The sequence below is a fragment of the Scomber scombrus genome, chromosome 20 (assembly GCF_963691925.1).
Source record: "Scomber scombrus chromosome 20, fScoSco1.1, whole genome shotgun sequence".
NCBI classification, from domain to species: Eukaryota; Metazoa; Chordata; class Actinopteri; order Scombriformes; family Scombridae; genus Scomber; species Scomber scombrus.
Genome location: NC_084989.1, coordinates 4,366,160 through 4,385,139, shown reverse-complemented (window position 1 = coordinate 4,385,139; position 18,980 = coordinate 4,366,160). Strand labels below are relative to the sequence as shown.

Sequence of the window (18,980 nt, the reverse complement as noted above, 5' to 3'; positions counted from 1 at the left end):
GAAATACAAGCCTCAATAAGTTTACTGGGGAAAATGGTAAACTTTCTGACTCCTCCCCTTAAACAGGAATCGCTTTTGCTATTATATGAAAATATGCTGACAATGCTCCACTCAGACAGACAAATTAAGAGTTAATAAACTATTTATAAAGGCTTTATAGATCCGTTGAAAGCTACAAACAATATTTGGGCTGCTGTTAAATGGACTTTGTTGTGAGATTGTTTTATCACCATCAGTCATTTTTTAAAATAATCATTAATAAAACTCATAAAATCTTTATAAAGTTCTTTATTAGATAGCGATATGCAGATACAACACATTTTTGTTAATCTTTCCCCCTCATATTATAGAAAATTCCGTATTACCACCTTGATCTTACAGTTGCAGTGTGGGGAGTTTTCTCCCCCTTGTGGCAGTGAGAGTAATTACAGAAATACTTATAGGCTCTGCTGTAGTCTACTCTGTCGCTACTGTTGCCGCTATACAACAGTGGATAAATTGTTTTAAATGTCACACAACCCCCAAGAAATGACTCGTTTCACAATCAGAAATTGATCCAATCAGTCCGATAACAATTGGAAAGTCCAGAAGAGCAGCACAATTAAATTATTTTATCCCCATTCATATTAGCAGAGAGCTATCCGGAAGTTAGCCGCCAGGAATATCAAACCCAACACCAGATTAAAAACTCTGGTATACTGTGAAATACAAAAAGATTTATCTAGTTGTCGTAGGGTTAATCAGCATTGTGTAAACTCATTTGGCTGCAGGTTTAAGATTTGATTTTCCTGGGAAATCCTGGTAGTGTAGTGGGTTAGATGCTAGGGTTGGTCCGATGGATGCCTGACAGCCACATCGGCGATGTGTCCAATTCCTGGACATCGCCCAACCCTATTAGATGCATTGTTCCTGAGTCGACTGCAGCTGGGGACCTTTGTTGTATGTCAAACCCCTTTCTTTATCTTTATGTTTCATGTCTGTATCTACACTTCCAAGCCTTCAATAAAGGTTAAAATACCAAAAGAAGTCATGTAAAACACGGCCTGATTTGATCAATATCACTGCATGAACATATAAGATATTACTTACTGGCTTCAGGTCTTATGTGCTGCAAGGACAAATCTCTTTAACTAAATATTTTCCCATTGATTCATTGACCCAAAAAAAACCCTTCAGCCTCTCTGTCCCCCCCTTTCGGTGGCCTGCTTAACTACAACCAATGTGACAGCCACCATGACCGATAAATTAGCAGCCTTTATTTAGCATCTCAGCGCCCAGGGGTGCGGGGTGAGTCAGTTCAGCATGGCCAGCTTGTTGCAAGATGGCTCAGCTGTATGTGGAGCGTGGCATCATCCTAGGGATTGTGGGAGGGGAGGGGAGGCGGGGTGTATGCAGCTGAATGAGATCTGAAATCATCAAGGATGGCCTTGGACTATATCTACATGTTATATGCATTGGGGCAAAGTCTTTGACCTGAATTTCTCAGTGAAGTAGCTCAACATTCAACCTGAACTGGTAAACAGCAATCAGACGTACACAAGTTACATTGTTGGAGTTGTAACTTTTAATGCTACTAAAGTTACCCTTTTTTAAAAACTTCTTTTTGTCTCTCCTCACCTAACATATCCTATGTTCTTACGTTTCTCCCTTTCCACAGACAACTGCAGAGAAGCGCCCCCTTGTGCCAAAGAGCAGCACTACCGCCTCGAACCTAACAGGCTCCACCGCAGCCACCAGAAATGGAACGGCTACAGCGGCCAGCAGAACCGCTACATCAATGCGCACAACGGCGTCCGCTCGCACTGCTACCACCACCGCAGCCAAAAAGCCTCTGGGTAAACGACACACATGCTCACACACTGTTTATTCATGTACACGCACACATTTTTGATGACTATATAGAGAGGCAAAGACTAGCCCAGACTAACTACTGTATTTATATTGCAAACTATATATTTCTCTTATGTCCATTTTGTCCTTTGCAACAACTGGAAATTCTGCAAAATCTGTGTTTCAGCCTCTAAGACAGATAGCAAACCAGGAGAGGAGAAGAAGACCAGCACTCTGAGGACTTCTACAGGTATTACATCACTTCCTTCACTCAAAAGAAACACTCTAAACCTCTGTCTGTAGTTCATTCAAACATATTTAAAAACATGACCAAATGAAAATTGGAACAATAATTCAAACATGTCATGTGACACAGAATAATTACAACTTGCTTATTTAAAAAAAAAAAAAAAAGTCAGTTTGCTGTTTGAAGTAGATCCTGCATACTCTACATCATGGGTGTCAAACTCATTTTAGTTAAGGGACCACATACAGCCCAATTTGATCTCAAGTGGGTCGAACCAGGAAAACCGTTATAATAACCTATAATAATATATAATATAATAAATGTATGATAATAAACCATCTATTTACAGAACAGATGAACAGCCTGTGATATCTCAAGAAAAATGCTACATGCTATAAATCTATCAAAATGTATTGAATAAGACCTCCAATAACATCTTTTAAGTTTAATTTAATTTAAAAATCTAATTTTTTTATTAACTTTAAAAAGATAATCTGATCACATTGTCACAGTAATACACAACTGACAGTGGAGAACCAATAATATTGCATTATCTCTTACCCTGTGCAAATGTAATTAAGTAGATTTCATGTTTTACAGTCTCATTTAACTCCACATAACTGGTATCATTATTTCCAGCAACACCTCTCTCCCTCTTTAGCTCTCTGCTTCTTTCTTCTTAACTTTTCCTCTGTAATCCTTTCCTCACTTTTTCCTCCCCTCTGTCTCGCTCTCTTCCGCACAGTTCCAGCTTTACTCCTCCCGTCGACAGATTAGTTTACATTTTGGCAACAGGAGAGCTGTCAGCGGGCGTGCGACACCGCAACACACACACTGTCCAACCATGACAATGCTGGGCAGGCTCAGAAAGAAAGAGAGAGATAGAGAAAGAGAGAGGCTTTATTGCTGAAAGTCCCAGGAGAGTTAAAAACCTTCCTCACAGCAGTCTCTGGATTACTGTCCTTTTGCTGTTGACAGGAGTTTGCCAGCTCCTGCTGATACAGCCTGGGGTTATTAATCTGCCGGGGGTTCATACGGCAAGGCAAATTACTCTTTAGAAACATGGACGCAAGACGGAGAATTTCTTATAGAGGCTGGAGATGTATGAAAAGGATTGACAGTAGGACTGGTGGTTCAGCATGTCTCAGCACTCTAGAAGAAAAAGAGCTTACATATCACAGAATTTATGTGAATTGACAGATTATAATTGGTGTGAATGTTGCACTGCCTCTGTGCATCATGACTTAACGTGTTGAACTAAAGGAGTTGTATTCACTCACATCAAGAGGAGGTAGAAATGGAGGATTTTGGGTCTTCAGTAGCAGGGTAGCAGTTTCTGATCTTCAGTTTGTTTGTATGGAGACAGGAGTTACCTCAGTGTCTTTGAAAATGGTATATGAAGGATTTTGTTTAAAAAAAAAAAAAAAAAATCTTATTGCACCATCTTAAAAATAAGGTTGGTCAAAAAAAATAAAAACAAACTATACGAAAGCTGATAGATGAATCTATCAACAAGTATTGTGTGTGTGTGTGTGTGTGTGTGTGTGTGTGTGTGTCCAAAGCCTGATAACACAGCCTCATGTTGACCAAACACTACTAAAAACATATCAGTGAGCTACTTTTGTCCCGGGTGATTCAGATTTAGATTCAGATTCAGAAACTTCATTGTCTGTCATGACAGAAAATCATCTTAGACATGGCTCAGCCTCCAGAACTCAGAAATAAATCAACACATCCTTTTTAAAACAGTAGAAAATATACAGCATAAATAACTTAGGCAGAATATAATACATGGTATGAGTGCATTCAAAGTGTCATAGTGAGAGTATATTCCTGTTTCATTTTTAGTTTAAAATACTTATGGCAGTGGGAATGAAGGAGTTCTGGTGTGTGTTTAGATCCGTTCCTCATTACAGTGAATACACACACTGCACTTTATCTTGCTCTTGACTCAATACCCACATACCTTCCTACTGCCATAAATAATCACTACCACACCAACTGTGTTTTGAATGTAAATATTTTAGGAAACTATTAACCCTTTTTTGACAGTGATCTAGAGCAGGGCAGAATTGACAATGAGATCCCAAAAAAAGTGGTGTAAGTTCAATATTAAAATAGGTCTGAATGATAGAAGATGATGATTGTGTCTGCTTGTCTTTCTTTCTGTCTCTCTAGTCCGTTTTTCAGCTCTTCTGCTCTGTTTTACTCCTGTTTCCTTAACACGTTTTCTTACTTGTTTGGCACTTGTGTCATTTATCTGTCAGATTTGACAGTTTGGTGTCTTTTGTGGTTTGGCTTTGGTTTACAGTGTGTGTGTGTGTGTGCGTGCGTGCGTGCGTGCGTGCGAATGAGAGATTCTCTGAATACATAACACATTTTAATTTCCAGTCCTAAGCAGGTCTTTTATGTCTATGACTGCCTCTAAAGTCATATAGGTCTTCTAATTCAACTAATTAAAAAACATATTTAAATTGTTAAATTAAATAGTGCATCTTTTTAATTAAAAAAATAATACAATTCTGTTTAAACCTCCTCTCCCTCCAGCTGACTCTACCAAGTCCAAGACCACCACCACAACCCGCAGCTCTGTTACCACCACCGCTGCCTCTCGCACCCGAACCGCGCCAACCAAACCGGCCACGCCCTCCTCCACCACCGGCTCAGTACCTGAGAAGAAGCCCCCGGTGCCCCGCGTGCCCCGCGTCGCTTCCTCAACCACGGCTTCCACCGCCGCTTCGAGGACCGCCACGGCTCGGCCCGGCGCGGGGGCGGCCCCCGACATCCGCAACGCCCGCTCTAAGATCGGCTCTACGGACAACATGAAGCACCAGCCCGGAGGAGGGAAGGTAAGGTCCTACGACGGCTTCTAGATGTGCTTTAACTAACAGGAAATGAAGCTGTGAGAGGACTGTGATTTAACATGTGACGCTGGCTTCCTCACTTACTCCTCAAACTCTGCTCACTTTCTTCCTCTTGAGTGAATAACCAGAGTTTACCTTCTACTTTGTCTACAGTGTTACCATACAATCAAATGCTACAGTAGAACACAGTCCTGGTTGTTGTCTCAATAGTCAAACCTTCTCTTCTTTTGTCATTTCTCACGTTCTTTTACTACCATTCTCACCATTCTCCAAGCTTTGCACCTTTGCTGAAACACTAGCAGCATGTGTGTGGAGAAAACAACAGAGGACGTCTGTCTCTGTGTCACTGAAGGTGTTCTTTCTCTACTCTAGCTCTTTACAGGATAATTCTGATTATTACAACTTGGGACTTTTCTTTTTGATTATTTTTGCCAGTCAAAATGATACAATTGTATTCATTTACTACATTTTCTAAATCCAGATTGTAATACACAGGACTTATTCTTCTCATCTCAACCCTGTGTTTCTTTCTCATACTTCTCCTCCACACTAATACACCACGCTTGCCACTTCTTCTTCCTCCTCCTCCTCCTCCTTCACCTTCACCTTCGCCTCCTCTTCCTGTGTGTTGTTCTGTGAGGTGTTGTTTATTGTTGACCCGGGGCGGGCTTGTCTCCCCAGATTCCATCTGCCTCTCAGAGCAGGGGCGTCGCCTCCAAAGAAACAAGCCAGGGCAAAGTGAGTTCCCTCTCCATCCTCCCCACCATCACCACATACTCTACCTCCAACCTCTCTCTTATTACTTTGACATCTATATTCATATACATTTTGCTTTGATTTTTTATGTCTACCACCTCATATTTTTTGTTTGTTTTTGATAAATTGGAGGGTACAAAGCCAGGATGGAAATTAGTAGACACCAATTTAAGCAATAAAAGCAATCTACATTATCCTGTGCTATCACTCATCTTCTTTTACAGCTCTCAACCTGGATTCAGGCAGCAATACAGACATGCCTCTGGAGAATCTAAAGCGTTATAATTACATGAGTGAGAAAAGTATTATTTCTGCTCCCCAGCCTTGCAAGCTAGGTTGTTTAGAACGAACCGAACTGAACGAGAGAAGGTTACAGAACCATGATGTTAATTAACCTTTACCCAGATTATCGTTGCTCTTCACTGCTGACTTGGAATTGACTCCAGAGTGTTAATTTCACCTCCATTTCACACCTTCCAGGTACTTACCAACAAAGTTGACATCACTAACTTTATACCACACTAAAAATATTGCAAAATCAATTATTAAAGTCAGAGAAAAATGGGGTTATACTTGTATGGTAACGTGAGGGCATTTATAAATTGAGTCTGCAACAATAACACAACTTAAAAAACAATCAAATATAACAATTCATGATGGTTCATTGTGACGGATGATCTAAGCTCACTGACAACAATGGAGTACAAGACAATATGAAATATTACATGCATGCTTTAAAATGTGTGTCATTTGAAGCAGTTGGGGGGGGAAAACACAGAAGTAATGGTTTGGTATTTCAAATAACAATCAATAAACCAAACTTTATTTATACAGCACCTTTCATACAGGTTAATGTAGTTCAAAGAGCTTCACAGTTGATTGACAAGCTGATAAAAAGTGTATCCTTCATGAATGTTTTTTCTCCTAAGGTGAGAAAGTGCATATTCCCAACTACTGTTATTATCAATCTGTAATGGTTTGCCCAGAATGTGTCCAATAATAGTCCTATCCTAGAGCCAAATGCAACTAGCTGTGGGGTTTTCATTGTTATACATTTGTGCATCCAGCAGTGGCTCAGGTGGGAAGCCAGTGAAAGGTCACATGCTTCCTGAACTAGCGACTCCTGCTAGTTTTTCATTGTGAAAAACAGAAGGATTCAGGTGTGAATGTCATGGCACTGAGCTGTGGCCCACTGCTGACAAATGTGACTGTGTGTTTGATTGGGGATTTTTGTGAATATATCCTATAGAAGAGGACAATGCAATATTGACCTCTACCAGTGTAACCTATCATTAATCTTTTTTGTTTTAAATCAGGTGTCTGTATTTTTATATAATGTGCTAACGAACGTACTGAATCTCCATTATAAATGTGACGTTTCTCCATAATAACAGGGTCCAGTTTATATATGTTGTGTTGCATGTGTGTGGCCTTGTGGTTTTCCTTCTCTCCAGACTTGGATAAACTGTATATTAATATCATCCCATCCTTTACGATTTCTGTCACTTTTTCACGATTTAACTGGCAGCACAAGCCAGATAAACCACGGAAGACGGCCTAACTACCCATTAGTTTTTATCAGGCACATCTAAAATAAACCAAATTTGAAGGCATGTTGGATTATGCACAGGTGAACCACCCTCCTGTCCTCTCCTTTTCTAACCCTACCTGTGGTGGTGACCTCTTCACCGCTCCCTTCTTTTTTTATCCTCATCTTCTCTTTTCTTCCCTTTCTCTCCTGTTGTCTTTTCTTCTTCTCTTCCCTTCCATGCCTTCCACTGCTCTCCTGTCCCACCTCCTCTTGCTGCTATGCTGTGTCCATGTAGGTTCAGATAGTCACCAAAAAGCTGGACTTCAGCCACGTTGGCTCACGCTTGGGTTCCAAGGACAATATGAAGCATACTCCTGGTGGAGGGAATGTAAGTATTACCCGGCCCATGACCAGAGCTCGTAGGCACAGGGCCAATTAGTCAAACAATTCGATTAAAGATGAAATATTTACCTTAATCTCTTACTCACTTCTGAAAAAGGAGTGATACATTTAAAAAAAAAAAAAAAAGGTCCCCAGTCTTTAGTTAGCATAAGTAAGTTGACCTGCTCACGGCCTCCATCACAAAGTGCTGCTCTTGGTTGAAAGTCGACGGCACTTTGTGTTGTTGGACAGCATGCTAGCAAGCCTCATGTACCAGCTCTTCCCCACAACCCGCTTCAGAGCCCCTCGTTCCCTTTAAACTCTTCTTGTGTTGTCCCACCCTGTCACTAACTTACTAAACACCAGTCAAGTGATCAAACACCGCCACCGGCCTCTGATTGGCTGTGAGTCTTTGAAGGCTCCCAGGTTTTATGAGGACAGTATCACCGCAGACGGGTTCATTTGGGATTTGTGGTTTTCCTGAAATGACACTTCTGAGCTTCTTCTTTTGATGTCTGTATTTTTTTTTTTTTTTGTACCTTGTCTGTTACAGGGAGATCCTGCCATCTGTGCAGCTCATGTACAACAGTTGTAATATGTGTGCGTGTAATGTATTTTTGATTGTTGAGTGGAACCTGTGCATTCTAATGACCAGCACTAAAGAGCAGTTTTGTTGAAAGCCGTCTGCATTGGCAAAGCTCAGCTACGCCACATCACAATGGAAGCAACAGAATCTTCAAATTATCATCTGGTTTTTGATTGTTTATATTACACCATGTATGGCTCTATGTCTTGAGATCAATACTGATCCTCAAGTGTGTTTTCATCCATCAGTTTCTGTGCACATTTTCAATGTGGACATAGAAAAATATGGAATTTTGAAAGAAAGAAAAAAATCCCCAAAGAGTTTATATACTTGGTTGAGGTGGAAAAGTTGGTGTAAAAAAAAAAAATATGAAAAAAGTGCAATGGAAACAGACAAATAAATCATATTCTACTGTATATGAATCATGTGACTTAAATGACGAACACATCAGATCTCTGTAGTCTGATGAAGAGACTAACATTTGATAATTATAACAGTAGTGGATAAAAAAGTGCACAATTTGCATATCCTTTGACAATTTTGTTCATTTGTTTATAATTGCGCTGCATTCAGATGGAAACCTAAAATTATAAAAGGATTTTTAAAGAGGCCAGTGTGTAGGATTTAGTGGCATCTAGTGGTGAGGTTGCAGATTGCAACCAAATGAATACCACTTCCCTCAACCCCACCTTTTCAAGCATGTAGGATACCTATGAAAATGAAAAATGTGACCCTCTTGAGAGCCAATGTTTTGTTTGTCCGTTCTGGGTTACTGTAGAAACATGTTGGCCTCCATGGAAGAGGTGTAGATATAAAGGGCTCATTCTAAGGTAACAAAAATACAATTATTCTTATTTCCAGGTGATTATACACTAAATGTGTTCTGCTAGATGCCACTACATTCTACGCACTGCACCTTTAATAGAGCAGGTTTCTCCAAATGTCTCTATCAAACCAACTTCTCACATGTACGGTACTTTTCTTTTTTAACCCTCGAGCCTACTTTTTTAAACACTGATGATAAAAAAGATTTGTGTAACACTTGACAGGTGCAGATACTCAACAAGAAGGTTGATCTGAGCAAGGTGACGTCAAAGTGCGGCTCCAAGGACAACATCAAGCACAAGCCTGGTGAGCTTGAGCAAGCTCTATTCACTCAAAAAGCTTTATTGCTGTGTGCTCTATCTCTCAGTTTGCAATTTAATTAGGTACACAAAGCTAAACGTGACGCAATCTAATCCAACAGCCCTGCAATAAATCCCACCTTTGTTATAATGTTCAGTTTTTGTTGTAAATGTGGAATTTGACGGTGATCTTGGAGGCTGAAGTTTGGGATGTAGTTGAATTTTTAATATTTTGTCCACCCCATTAATATCAATATGGGTAGAGGCTCTTAAACATCTCTTCGTTAATGTTGTATTAAACCACGTGAATGTATAGGCTGTCTGTACGTGTACTGAATGTGTATAGTCAGACTGATTACATGTGTCTGCTGCAGGCGGTGGCGTCGTGAAGATCGAGTCCCACAAAATGAGCTTTAGGGAAAAGGCTCAGTCCAAAGTGGGCTCCATGGACAATGTGAGCCATGCGCCTGGCGGAGGAAACATTAAGGTGAGACAAATGTTTCGTTTGTGTACACGCTGCCTCTCTTTCTGTAAACTAAGGTCACTGTGGACCTTATTTGATGTGTTTTAGTAGTTTCTGCAGTGTGTTGTAGTGTTGTGCCCAATTACTGTTAGCTAACAGTGGCACCTTCTTGGTTTAGTCATGATGGTTACTGTGTGTGTGTGTGTGTGTGTGTGTGTGTGTGTGTGTGTGTGTGTGTGTGTGTGTGTGTGTGTGTGTGTGTGTGTGTGTGTGTGTGTGTGTGTGTGTGTGTGTGTGTGTGTGTGTGTGTGTGTGTGTGTGTGTGTGTGTGCGTGTGCGCGCTTGGCCTCCAGTATTGTTGCTTCAACACTTACAACAATGAATTCCTTTAATGTGAGGTGTGAACGGGTATGTGCAAAAACTTTGACTGTGTAGGATGATATGATATAATACAGAATACATTGGCTGGCACAGAATTCTGTAAGTGTACTTACAAAAAAAGAATTCACACACAAAAACCTGTACAAGGTATCAAATTTCACTCTTATATCCAAAGTCTGAAAAGGTTTTGATGTCTGATCTTCAGTAGCTGACTGAGACCTTTTGGTTTATTCACTGAGCTGTTACTTCAGTAAAGTAAAAGCTTCTACTTTAGTGAAGTCATAGACGTGAGCAGGAGGTCAAAAACTGGTCACACAGTAAAGGTGCAATTAAGTGAAAGGAGCCTCTAACCACTAGAGGTCAGTGTCAGAGTCTTGTTCCTGTTGACCTCCAGTGGTTGACTGGTGGTTGACTTTGCTACAGTGTTTAGAAGTATAATCCAGTGTGTGGTGTCCAGTTACTGTTTGTGTATCGTCTGTACGAGAGTTTTTGGAACATTGTGACTGCAGGAATTGAAAATATGTTCTGAAAATGATTTGATTTTGAAAATGACTTCACCCGTCTTCAACCGACATTCTAATGATTGTCCCCAGATTTTGTATAACTGAAAACATGAGTTTATGAATGAGTTTAAATCTCCTTTCTGAGAACAGAACCAAAGAAGATGGTTGTCTGAACCCCTCTGCTGCTGACTCACTTCCTAAATTTCCTGTGCCTGCATGTTAATATATAAAAAGGGGAGATATTTGTGTGCGAGGAGAAAATAGATTCAGGATGTTCATCCTTGTCTCGTCTCCCCACTGTGTTCATGATGACATCTAAAAGACGCTGAGCGGCTTTGAGCTACAATCACTGATGGTGACGGCGTGTCATAAGCCACTTACAGCAACCTGAAACATCTCAAACCCTGAACCCTCTAACACCAGGAGATTGTCCCTGCTTGACTTTTTGACCTTCTGTTGTGAAATTATGAGCTCCACTGCAGGAAACTACTCAGCTCAGCTCTGTCTTAGAGAGGAATTAGGAGAAGGGAAGGGACGTAGACATGATGGGTAACCACATAGACAAGGCTGTACATGTTTGATACAAAAGTTTTAGATTTAAGTTATATGCTGGGTCATAGTTTGGATTGATCCTGCAAACTTAAAGAGAGAAAATACATTTTTTTGGGGGGGGGGGGGGGGGGGGGCAAATTGAACACTTGTGATGTCACCTGACCCCTCAGCCTATGACAGCCCATCTGTGTTTCATGGTCACTGCATGAGCACATCCTTCACTCACATTCTCATCTTCGCTGTTTCAGTTTTGCACGCCCAGGCATCATTTTAGGCAAAAGTGCATTATCAAAACAAACAGCTAAGAATAGCACTCACATGATAATCTGTCTGGGTATAGTCTATTTTGGAGAGCTTTGAAACATGCAGTCTTTATAGCAACAAGATAAAAGATATTGTGCTGTTCATAACAGTATATTGCATGCCGATTGATACTGTCCTCCCAACAAAAGCAGTCATTTTTTTTTATTCTGAACCTGTTTAGGAAGAAATAATTAAGTGTGTCTTACTGATGGGTGTCCATTTATACATTTTCAAAGATAAACCTGGTGATGTTCTATGTTTTTCATACTGTCAACAAATGTCAAACCAACGCTGAATCGAATCTTCTAACAAGTATTCTATGTATCCAAAGTCTGATGTGTCTTATTCCTTTGTACAATAGAGCTCCATTGTTGTCCAAAAAGTGTTAAAATACATCTGGTTAACATGTTCCATCATTATCATGACCATAATCCCACATTACATCGTCGTACTGCCAGAAATGCCCAATAGAGCACCAAAATGTAAATTATTCCGCTGCTAAAAGTAGTCCCCAAGAAATTCATGATTTTGATTTGCTCCTGTCTGAGTAACGTTTGCTAAAAAAAAAACTATAAATTTGTGTATGTCTTTAGAAGAAATAAATTGGCTTGGGACTGCATTACACAGACAGGGTAGAGAAGGTAGGAAGTATAAAGTATTATAGTATACGATTTGTTGACAATTAGAAAAATATGGAATACACCTTTATTTTATTTTTTAAGCATTCTTGATAAATATACAGATTGAAACATGATTTTATGAAGGGAGTTCAAGTGTAAAGACATATGTAGGGTCTTTCAATCTAAAGCATGTGCAGGCACATTCTTATTGATTGTTGAACTTTGTGTAAATTGAAGAAATTCAGCCATTTAGAAGCTCTTTTTCTACACATATATATTTCCACTGACATCCACTGTTCATATATTCATATCCAACAGAGTTTACTTTAAGGAAAACCACAATTTCTACATATTTTGCACTTTACATCTGCTTTTTTTCTATTATAAACTGCTTTGATTTGAAAGTTGTTGTCTGTCATTGCGTTCATTGGACACGCTCAGATGTTCACATTGTAGCTTGTTTGCTTCAGTTATTATTGTTTGCTCCACCTTTAATCTGGCTCCAGATCTGTTAATGTGTATGAAAGAAATCTGTATTGTTCGATTTCTGCAATCACAAACTGTCCACCAATTATTTTGTGAATCACTTCCCAACAACTATATTCTGTTCTCAAAATGACAAAAAAAGGCAACAAATGTAGATCTATGAGATTTGGAGCCAGGTTGTTCCATCCCCATCCTCACCGATTGACACGCCCTGCTATGTGTTTCTAGGCTGAGGGGGCCCAGGAGACAACAGAGGGGAATGAGACTCCCCTGAGTGGCACCCCGGCCCCAGCCCAAGGCTCCGAGCCAGGGCAAGGGGGGAGCCCCGCTGCCCAGGAGAATGGGCTGAAGGAGGGGGCTCCCTGTGATAGTGAGGGCCTCCGGGAGCCCCAGGTTCTGGACTCACGCATCCCAGAGACAAGTAAGTATGTTTGTCTGCCAGTTAAGGATTTGATTCCCGTGAAGGAAACGCAGGAGAAGGAGATGCCAATGCTGCCCAGCGACCTGCAACAGTATGTTTGACGATATCCTGTCGCCAGGAAACATCTCAAACATAACATACTGTGTGATAAATGTACTAACAGTGTGTGAGAGTTAACTGAGATAAGAAGTTGTCTTTGTGACTGCATCTAGTGTTAATGTTTCTCTCTCTGTACTGTATTCAACATGTCGTGGGCAGTCCAAAGCACCTGATCACACCGTCATCTTTTGACTTCTTATCTTACAGGCATCTAATTCTACTACCCCTGTGCCTTCTTCATCTCAACTCCCCCCTCCAAAACTACCCCCCATCTTCTCCCTTCTTTCTATCTTTGTCTCCTGTTTTTCTTTCTCACTTTCTCTCCTCTCTCTTTTGCTGTCTCTCTCTCTCTCTCTCTCTCTCTCTCTCCCCACCCTACTACCTTTCAACCTTTCTGCTGCAGATTGAGTCTTTCAAGCTCAACTTCCGCGAGAATGCTCGCTCTCGCACGGACCACGGCGCCGACATCGTCACCTGGCCAGCCCCCCAGGACAACAACCGACCCCACCCACACCTTTTCTCCTATTCTCTACACCAACACCACCAACAACAACAACACCCGACTCCACGCAGTATCTCCCTCTACGAGTCGTTGGGTTCTGCGGGTTGTGTCAGCTCCCCCTCTGCCCCCTCCTTGCTGCATCTCCAGGGGGAGGTCCAGGGGGACAACAGCAGCCCCTTAAAGGGATCTTGACCTTTCTTGACCCTATCAAGCTCTTACACCACCATCCCCCCACTTTTATCTTTAAGCTCTAATTAATTATGACTCATCTAAAAAGATCTGCCACTCTAGTATCATGTTGTCATGCCTCTTCATCGTCATGCACCATCGCCCTCATCGTCGTTGCTAACCCCCCCCCCCACCTTAAATATATTTGTCTGAAGTGACTGTATAGACTAAGACTGGGCCTCTGTGGGAATCTACGAGAAAGGAAATGAGCAGAAGACGGAAGGTTTCCTCACTGTTGGTTACCCACGGCCTGGTGGCGGACCCTTGTACCCTGCGTCATCCCGCCTCCACACCCCTGCCCAAAAAAAAACAGTAGATCATTTGTCAACTGAATGATGTGGAGATCCCCCTCTTGGATTAACCCATGGCTCCTGTCACACATACACACACATACATTGCTTCTCTTTTCCTTGTGACTTTTAGGGGTTGTTTGTTCCCAATAACCACCGACTCTCTGCTTCCGTAACATCATAGTAATTCACGGTCCACCATCTCATCATCTCCTCTTCTCTCTTCACTCTCCATTTTAGGATCAATCACTCCATAAACAAGCTGATACACACACAAAAAAAAAAAAACAAAGCTAGACAACGAGTAGTCTATTTGAACCATTTTAGGCTGTTTAACTCTTTATTCTCTGTGTTTGTGATGATGTGTTTGAGTGACAAACTTTGTGTAAAAATGAGCTTTCGGTGTTCTGATCTGATCTTACTTTCTGTCTTTTCTCGAATTTTCTTTTCCCTCCTAGTTCTTGTTTTTAATTTTCAAACAAGGTTTTAATTATGTATGTATATTTCTTCCTGTATAAGCAATACAGCAGTCTTTCTTTTTCCGATAGCATTCAGAAAAATCAGAAAAAACGCACAGGTTTCTTGTAAAAACCAAGGCGCACACAGTGAAGAAAGAGATGACATACAGAAGGAGGAAGAATGTGAAAAAGGAGGTGTTGCCAGAAGGGTTAAAAAAAGAAGCGTTTTTCTGAGGTGTGTTTTACGTTTACGGCGAAGTAGCAAAAGTTACGTGGAACCTGAAGGTGTTTGAAATACGATAGAGAGAGTCGCTTAAGTGGATAGGCTTTAACCGAGCGTGCAGTCCAGAGAGGAGATGAGGAAGACGTTTAAAATGCTGCAGATACATAAAATGTCTGTGAAGTTAAAAGGAGCTGTGTGTCTCGTTTGTGCCTCCTGACCTTTTTACCTGAAAACTGCAGTAAACGAGGACGATGCCTAAAAATCGCTCAGAGAAAGAGAAAATCACTGTTGAGGAAATGCAGCTCGGCGTTTTAAGAGGATTCTGTAAATCAAGGTGTCCTGGTAGTCGTTTGTAGCCATGGTTTTTGTCCCATTTCAGGTGTTTCTATTAGGGTAATGGTAGCATGTTGTTTGGCAGTTGACAAAAGCTTTCAGCTGAATACATTTTTTTAAAAACATCTCCGATATGTGTTCAGCTCTTTTCTTGTTGGCAGTGGAACATGTGGCTTATTCCTCTTCTCTCGTAGCAATGTATTCAAACTGTTGCCTCCAATTGCCTTTTATAATGCATGGCCAGATAATATAATATCATGCCCAGAGCTGAAAGCCTATGTGCATTATGACTCAAGTGTTGTGGTTTGGTACCGTGTGTCTACCCCCTGGGGCGATCTGTAGCGGTGATGGGCAGGAAGAAATTGTTTCCGCAGTTTCACCTCTTAATTTACTTTTAGTTAATTCTAAACTAGGTGCAGGCGACTCCATGGTTCAAACTTACAGAGATGGACTACTCATGAGATAGTTAATTATTTCAGTGATCTATAGCCGAGTAAAATTGGTTCTGCTCATCATCAGCTTGCCGGCCATCACTGCATCGCATCCTCACTCAGTTTTAAAGTATAGTGTTATAACAAGGGCTGGGTATCATTTCAAAATGTTCAATACCTGTGCTGATTGCTTGAGTACTGCGAATGATACAAAAACAATAATTACCAATATCTTAGTCTTGCAGTAATTGTTTTTGTCCACTTGGTGGCAGTGAAACAAACACTGATAAATTATCACTTTATAAAGGAGTTTTGTGTACATGCAACATGTTAAATAAATATTGATTATATTATTGATTTTAGCTCTAACTTTTTCTCTACAAAACCCTTGTGTCATTTAAGAAAAGAAGCCAAACTTCTCAAATGCTACACAAGCAGCCACACAAAAACTTAAATAAACACAATTATGAATCAGGCTGACTATTCATTGCAAGCTTTTCACTTTTAGACACTCAATGCTATAGACACGTTTCAGACGGTGGCAAAAATACCCAGCTCTAGTTATAACACAAATTTAGTGAAAAAAGGATACAACGACTGACAGTTTTGGTTATATTATTATAAGCAGTGCAAACATCTCCACCACATATATTTTATTTGAGTAATGAGTAGAATTAAATATAATTCCACAAATATCATTGATATCATGGCAAATACTTTGTCAGATATCTAACAAGATCCCCTTAGAGATGACATAACATCATTTTTTTAATTCAAATTGTCACTTTAATAATGATTGGTGAAGAAGCTTTGACGCGACTAAACTGCACCTTAATGTTCGAAAATATCAAAGAGGGCTCACTGTGATGGAGTGGTGGTGTTTAACTAACTATTCAAATACTCCTCTATTAGTAAGTGATCCCAAATGACCTCACTATGAATGAGCTTTTGCGTGATGACATAAACTGAGCAATAAACTGAACGGCGGGACTTTTCCTCTACTATTGAAATCATGTTCAGTTTAGATTCAGTCATTATTTTGTCCGACACAGGAAACCCTTTCAATTTGATTAACACAATACAACCAAACAAGAAAAATCCTGTTTTTTGTGTTTTTGACAGAAATGGGCAATAACTAATGAATGTCTTCTGAAAGTGGACATGTTGGAGATGTTGGACAATTTTCTGCCAGTCGAGGACTGAGTCTTGCAAAAAAAAAAGAAAAGAAAAAAAAGCAGCCGTCATCAAATAGTTGGACTTCTTTGTTTTTTGTGCCAGGGCTGTTGCCTAGTTCGATTTCTCCTCGTGCCTGTCCCACAATCATGTTTTAGCTTTTGCTTTGACCCCTGGGGGTTTTACTTACCACTACTTATGAGATTGCACACAGATGTATATAGATATTTTATTGTTGATGCTCTCTTATTGGCCCGAAAATCAAGAACAAAACAAAGTACAGCGGCAACTTGGGGGGTTTGGTGGGTGGGAGTGGGTGTAAAGGGGGGGGGGGGGGGGGGGTTTCAAGGTTGTTCAGAACAGCTTTTATGTCCATGTACCTTTTAATGGTTTTTTGAAAAGGGGAAGAACATTTTATCATGATTATTATGACTCTTTGTTCTAATTATTAGTATGGCGAAATAACTGTTGAAAAGGTCCGCCCTTTTCATTAGAAAGGGGCCGCTGAAGTGAAAGAATGTCTTTTGAGATATATTGTACTAAAGACGCAACACTTTTGTATATGTATTTATCGTTGTGTTCCTGTAGCCTCATTGGCGGTTGTGCTCTCACGGTTGGAGGGGGGTTTTACGATTTCGGTTTGTGCGGCTTCGCAAACTGGTCCTGGAGTTTTTCTCCGAGGATTTGAACCCCCTATACAACAGTTACAAAGCCAGCTTGAGAATCTCATAAAACCAGATTTTCCTCACAGCCCTGTAACAACATCTTGATATAGAAATGTTTAACTGGCTTCATAAAGCTTCACTAACTCAAGAGGTTTTAAACAGAATTCGTCACGTGGGCTGATGCCTACATACTATTAAAACATGAGCACAAGCCCAGTCTTAAGAGATGAATATAATGTTCTGATTAGCTGGTAAACTTTTCTTTCAGAATACTGTGACCTCTGCAGGTTCATATGATAATAAAAAAAAGCAAAGCAGACTGGGACTAAAAGCAAACACAACGGAATCCTGACACTGAGTATCACACAGTGGACTTGGCAATTTCTTTAGAAGCAGGCAGTAAGTGTAGAGGTCAATGTAAAGGCCTGTAATTTGGGAGTACTGCTGCCCCAGCATATCAATTTCATATTGTCCATTACATATGGCACTAAAAGAGCAGCGGTCTGCCCTGGAGAGTCACACACACCGAGACCCTAACACACCCTTGTTTTAAGATTTAAAAGAAGACTAACTGTAGCTGTCAGGTTTGGCTTGTGTAACAAAAGGCTCCCGCGATCTATCCGAGGAGTGTCGTAGAGCTTCATCTACTGCTGCCACGCTCATACCAGACATGCAAGTGTAACACTAGCTAATAAACACCTATTGTACCTGCAGAGCATGCTGAAAAACAACAATGGGATGTGTTAGGTAGACTTACTATGTCATTTGCAGAACCTCCTTATTGTTTTATTTTTGTGTGTGTGTGTGTGTGTGTTTTCTTTTTCTTTTTTTTTTCATTAATTTGAATTTTATTTTTTGGTTTGGAAAAAAAGTGTTTATTGTGATTACTTGTTAATTAGTGATGTGATTATTAAACATGAAATAAAATGGACTAAAACTCTCAATTATGTTCGGTTTTCTTCTGCTTCAGATCATTTCAATGGCCAGACACTGCTGCACAGGTATTTCTGGTTATTCTGATTGGACCTTTGCTTAGAGCACCTGAACTCCATATATTGTATTTTAAAAATGATGAAAGTGTAAATTATCCTCCTCTAAAAGGAAAAAGGTTTAATCAGCTCATAAATGGACACACCTATGAGAGAGTACTTTAAGTTCCTTAGGACTTATGAGTGAGGCTATATAATTTTTTGAGAAAAATCAAATTTCTTGCAAATGACACTTGTTCTGGTGTGATAGCTTGAAGGAACAGTGTAGGATTTAGTGGCATCTAGTGGTGAGGTTGGAGATTGCAAATAACTGAATACCCCTCACCTCCCACCTCCCCTTTAAATCAAATAGGAGAATCCATGGTAGCCATGAAACTTGCAGGAAATGCAAAAGACCCTCTAGAGCAGTGGTCTCCAACCCTGCTCCTGGAGAGCTACTGCCCTGCATGTTTTAGGTATCTCCTCACTCTAACTCGTTATCAAGCAGCTGAGGCTCGTCAAAGGGCTTGATAACGAGTTGATTATTAGAATCAGGTGTGTT

At 40.4% G+C, this 18,980-nt stretch overlaps 1 protein-coding gene across 2 annotated transcripts in view; it reads left to right on the top strand.

Annotated features, from left to right (window-relative positions):
- Positions 1-18,394, top strand: part of LOC134002542 (microtubule-associated protein 4) — a 112,981-nt gene extending 94,587 nt beyond the window's left edge. The window contains exons 10-17 of one of the 2 annotated variants that reach the window (XM_062441894.1): positions 1,658-1,835; positions 2,018-2,080; positions 4,625-4,926; positions 5,623-5,679; positions 9,245-9,326; positions 9,694-9,806; positions 12,856-13,048; positions 13,551-18,394. In XM_062441894.1, coding sequence (XP_062297878.1) covers positions 1,658-1,835; positions 2,018-2,080; positions 4,625-4,926; positions 5,623-5,679; positions 9,245-9,326; positions 9,694-9,806; positions 12,856-13,048; positions 13,551-13,555 — 993 coding nt within the window. In that variant the 3' untranslated portion in view covers positions 13,556-18,394. The other variant, XM_062441893.1, reaches the window with a different exon arrangement.
- The last annotated feature ends 586 nt before the right edge of the window (positions 18,395-18,980 follow it).